The sequence below is a fragment of the Nannobrachium achirus genome (assembly GCF_963921795.1).
Source record: "Nannobrachium achirus genome assembly, chromosome: 14".
NCBI classification, from domain to species: Eukaryota; Metazoa; Chordata; class Actinopteri; order Myctophiformes; family Myctophidae; genus Nannobrachium; species Nannobrachium achirus.
The window spans coordinates 47,217,961-47,225,460 of record NC_137821.1 but is presented as its reverse complement, the minus strand read 5'-3'; the positions used below and the strand labels follow the sequence as shown (position 1 = coordinate 47,225,460).

Genomic DNA, 7,500 nt, shown 5'->3' with positions numbered 1-7,500 from the left:
AATATCCTTCAGTGTTCAGTGTTACACCATATTCAGTGTTCAGTGTCTTCTGTGACTGGCTTGTGATTGGTGAGGTTATGAACTAATCACCAAGGACTCTCTTCGGCAAAGGCCATCTCAGAAAGACAACAGCAACACTTTCAGACAAAATAAAGGGTACAATACAGAGCAGTGTTCATTTCGTTGACTAAAACCATGACGGAAAATGTTCTTTGACTACCATGGCATTTTCACAGACGGAAATGAAATAAAAAATACGCTGTGGCGCGTTTTTTGTCAACCAAAATCAACTGCAGATTTAGTTGACTAAAATCATATGCTATTTAGTCGACTAAAACTAGACTAAAAATAAAACTTGATTCTCTTCAAAGGACCATGACTAAAACGAAATAAAAATGTGCTGTCAAAATCAACACGGCTACAGAGAAAGGACAGGCAGACACAGAAGGAAACGAGGGATGTTATCAAGAAAGAGAGGAAGAAAGACAGAGGGAAACTGACCTCTTGACCTGGGATGTGATGAATGGCTGGCTGCAGGGGTTAGAGATAATGGAGGGAGAGACAGAGAATGGATGAGAGAGATTCATAAGATTCATTGGTCTAAACCAGTGGTTTTCAACCTTTCTCATATCAGATGTCTACACTAGGGCATTCACCAAATAATCGAATATTCGAATATCAAAGTCACTATTCGACGTTCACCGAAGTCGAATATTCGCTTTTTTTATTTTTATTATTGTTTTCTCTTTAAAAAAATGTATAGTTTATAAAGCTTGGCTAGATAGGAAGTCATAAGAATGAATTGTCAATGCCCCTGGTGGATGAATTTGTTAATGCTCTATACCAGGGCTTTTCAAACCTTTTTAGGCCGTGACCCCCAAAATAAACATATATGAACTGGGGACCCCACCCTGACAAGCACTTGGAATTGTAGGTATTAATGTGACTCGGTTCCACAAATAAATATTGTGAAAATAGCAGATCTACATGCTCACAGAGCATGTATTGTAGATCAACTATTTTCACAATGTTTGCCTCTTGCTTACTTAAAGTTGTACCATGTAACTTTTTTTATAAAACAAATCTTAAAATTGTCCTAACTGTTAAATCGCTAAAGTTTTAGAACACCCACTCCGTTATTTTCAGCTTCTGAAGCCTTCTCTTTATATGTTTTCTATGATCCTGGCCGTGGACCGGATTTCGCGCCAAAATGACGTAATCTGCATCATCTGTATACGTTGTGTATACGTTGCCCAATCACATCGCCGATCATGCACACATGGTACACTACCGGCCAATCACAGCGCATCTTGAAGTGGGGTCGCCATATTTGTAGTCGCCTGTGTGTCTCTTTACTCAAAAGGTAATCTCGCCTACCAGGCAGGGTGAAGTAGTCCGTTTCTCCGGAATGCCTGAACGCACAGGAACCAGGGAGCCCTCTAAAGATAGCTCTCGGCGTTGTGGAGGCAGACGCGGGGGTGTGAAGGTACGAAAAACGGGCGAAAGACGCGAACGCGACCGCGGTTTGCTATAGGGCTACTGACCACTAGTTGAGCATCTTACACAGTATAGCTTTAATATTTGACAGTTTGGCCAGTCCTGTCGAATATTCGACTATTCGAATACTTTGAGGTTGAATAATTTGAATACTAAAAATCACTATTCGTGAATGCCCTAGTCTACACATGACCATGATCTACACCAGTAGTTCCCAAACTTTTCAGGTCGAGACCCGAAAGAGAGATTAAACATTTGCCCTGTTCTACAAGCTCGCAACGAGTCGTTTTGTGCTGTGAGCTTGTAGATCAGCTCTTTTCACTACTTCTTAGTGCCCAGTGTTTGGGTTCTACACAGCTCACGCCAGGGACGTGCTGGGCCCCTGATTCAGCCCGGGAAAAAGAGTTGTAGAGGCCCCCTGCTGCTACTCAAAGATTTGTGACAAAGTGACAAGCCAATGGGCCAATTACATGAGTTATATTTCGTTGTTGTCGGGTGGAAACCGTTTGTTTTCTATTTATCATTTTAAAAATGATTTAAACTAGTGAAAACAGCCGATCTACAAGCACACGTGCGAGGCGTTGTGTGCTTGTAGATCTGCTGTTTTCCCTACTTTTGTGCGACGGCCTTGTATGATGAAGCAGGGCTTTGCTTTGCAAAAAAAATTACAAATTTGAAACTTGGAGATATGAGGTTTCTGCCCGACAGTGACGATTTACTTTGTTGGCCGCCCAGCCCCCGAAATGGAACAAAGGCCGACATTTTATTTAATTTTTTTCCCTAATGGCCGGCCTGGACCGGCCGGGAATGAACCGGCCGTTCGGGAGTTGTCCCGCTTTTCCCAATGGCCAGCAGGTCCCTGGCTCACGTGACCATGGTCTACACATCTCATTGGTCTACACATGACCAAGCGTGTAGCGGTGAGCGCGGTGGCGTTAGCGAGGGCACCTTGTCTCTGCGGATGAGCTGGAAGGCTGCCAGGAGCTCCCCGGCGTTCCTGCTCCCTAGGCGGATGGGGAACCAGGCCAGGCGGGGGGAGGCCGAGGTGGACGGCTGACACACACAGCGACCCATGAACTCATCTGCATTCTGGAAATACATGTACACATTTAATACTTTTTAATTTAAGTTCATTTCTTTCTTTCTTTCTTTCTTTCTTTCTTTCTTTCTTTCTTTCTTTCTTTCCCCCCCCCCACACAGCTGGTATGCCTCAACGACCTTGCAGGCTTATGCAAAGGCTAACACGTAATTTAAATAGCATGTGACGGCCGGACTACACCAAGCCGTTTTGCGCGCGTCAGTGCGTATGTGTGCGTATGCGGGTCATGCGCGCGTATGCGCGTTTTGGATAGATCCAATGTATATAAATTCAGCCGGCTACACCAGGCGTACGGATAGCGCGAACCACGCATTCCCTAAAAATAGGATCGGTTCTATTTTTTAAGCACGCGTATGCGTTTTGTACACAGACTATCTGGTCTTCCTCACATATACTCCCTCCTTGGTATAGCCTGGAGCGTTTACGCGTACGCGAGCGTCTTCACGGACAGTACACGCGTATACGCGCATTTTTTGGTGTAGTCCGGCCGTTATGTAGACTGATGCCATGTCATTGTAGACCTGTGTATATAGCATGGTATATAGACCGATTTCCTGAGTGACACCCTGGAGGGCGGCGAGCGCCATTTCTGTGATGTAAACACAGTAGTGTAAAGTAACTTGTAGCCTACATTTACTTAAGTACTTTACTTACGTACAATTTTTAGTATTTGAAAAACGGTCTATAGCTTCAACGTACAGGTTATAGCTTTTTTTGGGTTATTCTACAGTTAAGGTCTTTGCTCACTGCTGCGTTTTTCGGGCCGAATATCGGAGTGAATTTCGGAGCGTGCGAATAAAAAAATCAACCTCACGTTATGTCAATCAGGTTTGCACTCTGCCGCCCGTTTCGTATTTATTTTCGGACTAGGGTTGATTTTTTTCCGATTTTCGCAAATGTCACCACTGGGTCCCTTGCTCTCTCTCTCTTCTCCCTCTCTACTTGGCCTGAAAAATGCTTTAGAGGATTTCGGATTTCCAAAATGCAACGAAAACACGCAGTGCGGTGTGCAACCAGCTTTAGACTTAGACTTATGATTTACCAAGAACCTATCTATGCATTTGATGTATTACCTTGCTTATTGTATGTTGCACTGGATTGAATGTCTGCTAAAAGTCTAAATTGTAATTGTATGTGGACTTCACATCTGCTATACAATTAGACTAGCGGTTCTCAAACGTTTTAATTTCAAGGACCAACATAACTCTGAGAGTGTAAAAATGGAACCAAATGGACCCGTTACAAGTCGTTTGGTACTTGAGGGGGTTCCACCAAGAAGGTCACTGGACCTCGGTGGACACACTCACATAGGTATCAGAGTCGTACAGCTCCACCAGGACGTTGGGGGGGTTGGACATGATGACCTCCGGGTCCCCGAAGATCTCCACCTCGTAGAAGATCAGCGTCTGGTCCCAGGTGGGGTTCAGAGAGTTACGCACCGTCACCGTCTTCTGAGACTGGTGGAGGAACGACACGATGGCATAGGAATCTAGAGACACACAGAGAGAGAGACAAATATAAACACATACCGTAAGAGGTTGGCAGCAAAATATGTACTGAGAAAGAGAGAGAGGGTAGACATACCACATTACTTTTTTACCCTAGTTGCTGTTTTTTTATGCAAACGTTTTTAAAGCACTTTGAAATTTGTGAAAATGTAAAGTGTGTTACAATAAAATATATTATTATTATTATTATTATTATTAGAAAAAGTACAAAGGTAACACATGAGTTACAATAAATCACACCCAGTGTGAAGAGAGCGGTGCATTTTATAAGTTAATTTAACATATGGACATATGGACGGACATACAATCACACAAAGCCAGAGGAGAAAAACAGAGAGAGAGAATGATTTGCAAAACTGGTCCTGAGTGAGACTTGAATGCCGGACATAACAGTGATGCGATAGTGAGGAGAGATATAGGGCTTGCATTGTGTGAGCTTGAAGATCTGCTATTTGTATTGACTTGAGCCACATTCAGAGGTGGTTTCAGATCTGATTCAAATCTGATTTCAGGAGATTCGTCTTGGTCTGAACGCAGTAACCTGATATAAGCACCCAGGTCGCATATCAAACTCTCCAAAACATCATTTGCAGCGCGACCCGACAGAGTGTGAGTATTTTGACTGCAGTGTTGAACATTGAACTACTTTCTAAAGCTCTCTGTTGCTGGCATTGTCTGGTGCGACGGAGAGGTTCTGCACCGCGACCGGACAGTGTTAAAGGTAGGTTAATTAAGTTATGGGCTATTGGAAAAAAAATCTGTTTTTACAAACCAGGAAGCTGAGAAAAAGGTGTTTCCGTGAGAGAAATAAACAGGAGACAGATAGAGATCTGAATGTTTTATCGCGTCACATTTTTCCGGTGGGGCTGTGATTATCATCATTTTTTGGTTCGGATTGGCGGTGTTGGCCAACCCCCCAAAAATCGATGAAAAGATGTTTTGGGCAGAAAATGAGTTACATGTAAATGTACTTGTTTATTTATTTGCTTATGTGTTTGTTTGTTAGTTGGTTCTCTCTTGCTTCTTAGTCATGGCTGTCAGTTCCCATCTGATGTCATGTGGGAGTTCTTTCTGCTCCACACCGTACTGAATAACTGCTAGCTTGCATAATGTCTTCAGTGTTGGACATAAATCTAAGATATACAGGTTATCAGTGGATGTGTAATAATGTATCTGTCCCCCAAAGAGGATTATACGATCTCCCACCATGCAACCGCACATAAAGCGCCTCTGAGACGGACCTTTCCCCTTGGGCTTAATCTCCTTCCAAGAGAAGGTCTCTGGATTGTATTTCCACAGATCATCGTAGGACTGGTTCGACTTCACGCCACCATATATGTAAAGCTCTCCATTGTAGACACAGGCTGAATGAGCCCTGCGTCCTCCTTCTGGAATAAGTTGTGCAGAAGGTGTGCTCAGCCAGCAGTTGGTCTCTGTGTCAAACACTCTGATGTTTTTGTAGTACGTCTCATTCCAGAACACCCCCCTCCAGCCCCCAAATACAAACATCTTTGTCCCGATGATGGTGGCAGAGTGACCTGATGAAGCAGATGGTGGAGGATCTCTGGTGTTAATTAAAGCCCAGAACATTGTGGTGGTGTCCAACTTGTAGATGTCATTAGTGCTTCCAGTCCGCTGGGTAACTCCTCCGTGGATATACATGACCTTCCCCAAGACACAGGCTGAGTGGTGGTACCTCGCCTCTGGAACAGTCCCAGAAATCTTGGGCTCCAACCATCTGTGGGCGTCGACACCAAAGGCATAAAGCAGGTTGCAGAAAGAATTCCCTCCCCAGATGTATATGATGTATTCTATAAGCACAGCTGTGTGGCCCCGGCACCTGGAAGGAACCTCAAGGGGACGTTTTCCTCTTCCATTGGTCACTGGGGGCAGTGTCATCCAGCGTAAAGACACTGTGTGGAAAACGTGCACATCAATCTGACCACTGTTGCCGTCCCTCAATGGTCCAAAGCAGTACAGCTTGTGCTCCACTGAAACAGCAGCAAGACCATACTGTATTGGTGCTCCATTCAGATGCACTGTCCAGTAGAACATCTCTCACGTTGTAGATCAAGTTGGATTTGTAAAGTCCTGGTCTGTAAAACAGTGCAGTCCTAATGTGTGCGCTAACGCATAATTGGTTCAGTCACAAACGTTGCACAAAGTTTACAAATCCAAAAAGCCAATGAGCTGGGATGGTCAATGAAGGACGCTGATTACTGTCAATTCCCCTAAAATAGAATATTCGATCTACACAGCAGTCTGTACAGCAATGTCGACAGCTACTTAATGGAGTCACTACAAGCGTTGTTTATTGATGATTCAATTTAAAGGACATGGTTGTGACGACGACGGTGTGATGTCGTTGCATAATGATCTCATCGCCTAGAAGACCCAATGAGGTTACTCCTTCTGACTGGATTGATCTGGATTGGATGATGTCAGCTGAACAAAAATGAAGCTTCAGCGTTAGTTTATGCAGGATATGCGAGTCTCGCCCGCCTCAGCTGTAATCAGCTGTCAGTCAGCTCCTTTCCTACTCCTCACTCACAGACCTGCTAATCATTACATCACTCTGTCTAATCCAATCAGAGCTCCTGCTCAGGAGGCCCCTTTAAGGGAGTAGTTCACCCCTTCAAAATGACTTATTTTCGCTCGATTACTCACCCCATGGAGACTTGAGTTCAATAATATTTTTTTGTTTTTGTCGCATTCACAAACGAATAATTTGATTATAATAAATGTACCCCCATTGATTCCGGATGGAGACCCAAATGCATTTGGATCTCCTTACGGAATCAATGGGCCTACAAAGAGTCTCCTCAAATGTTTGTCTTAAGGATGCTACAAAAACGAAACTATATAATTGAACTCATGTCACCATGGGGTGAGTATTCGAATGAAAATAAGTCATTTTGAGGGTGAACTTTAAATACGGCTTGCATTCATTATAGCTGCTCGTCTTTCATCCAAAGCATCGGATCTGTTGCTGCTTGCCGTAGCTTCCTTCTCCACCCCTGCCTCCACCTTTTAATCAGAGTCTGGCATAGGCTCAAGTACTTGCAATTTTATATCAGCTGATTCAAGCTAATATGTGAATGTACTGCTATTGTACTACTATTGTATCCCTATGGAGTTTTGCTTAGTGTTCCCTGATTTAGCATAGCAAGCCTCTCGAATAAAATCCAAGGAACATCTCTGACCGCGGAGCCCTTAAACGCCAAGATTAACTGTATTCCATTTATTCCAATGGTTAAATCTACTTTGACATGAGTGTTCCATCCTGACGCTGTGGAGCGCCGTGGAACGCCGGCAGGGGGAATGGGCCATTAAGGTGTAGAGGGCGAGCTGAGATTGTTTGTTTTTTGTTGTTGTCGTCGCTTGTCTGTTATATCG

General features: G+C 43.9%; 1 protein-coding gene across 1 annotated transcript in view; it reads right to left on the bottom strand.

The window, feature by feature from the left end:
• Positions 1 to 7,500, bottom strand: part of dysf (dysferlin, limb girdle muscular dystrophy 2B (autosomal recessive)) — a gene marked incomplete at its 5' end in the record, with an annotated part of 194,227 nt that overhangs the window by 93,901 nt on the left and 92,826 nt on the right. Inside the window, 3 exons of the mRNA XM_080741975.1 lie at positions 502 to 531; positions 2,446 to 2,586; positions 3,904 to 4,085. Of these exons, the coding sequence (XP_080598101.1) occupies positions 502 to 531; positions 2,446 to 2,586; positions 3,904 to 4,085 (353 nt within the window). The remainder of the gene's footprint in view (positions 1 to 501; positions 532 to 2,445; positions 2,587 to 3,903; positions 4,086 to 7,500) is intronic.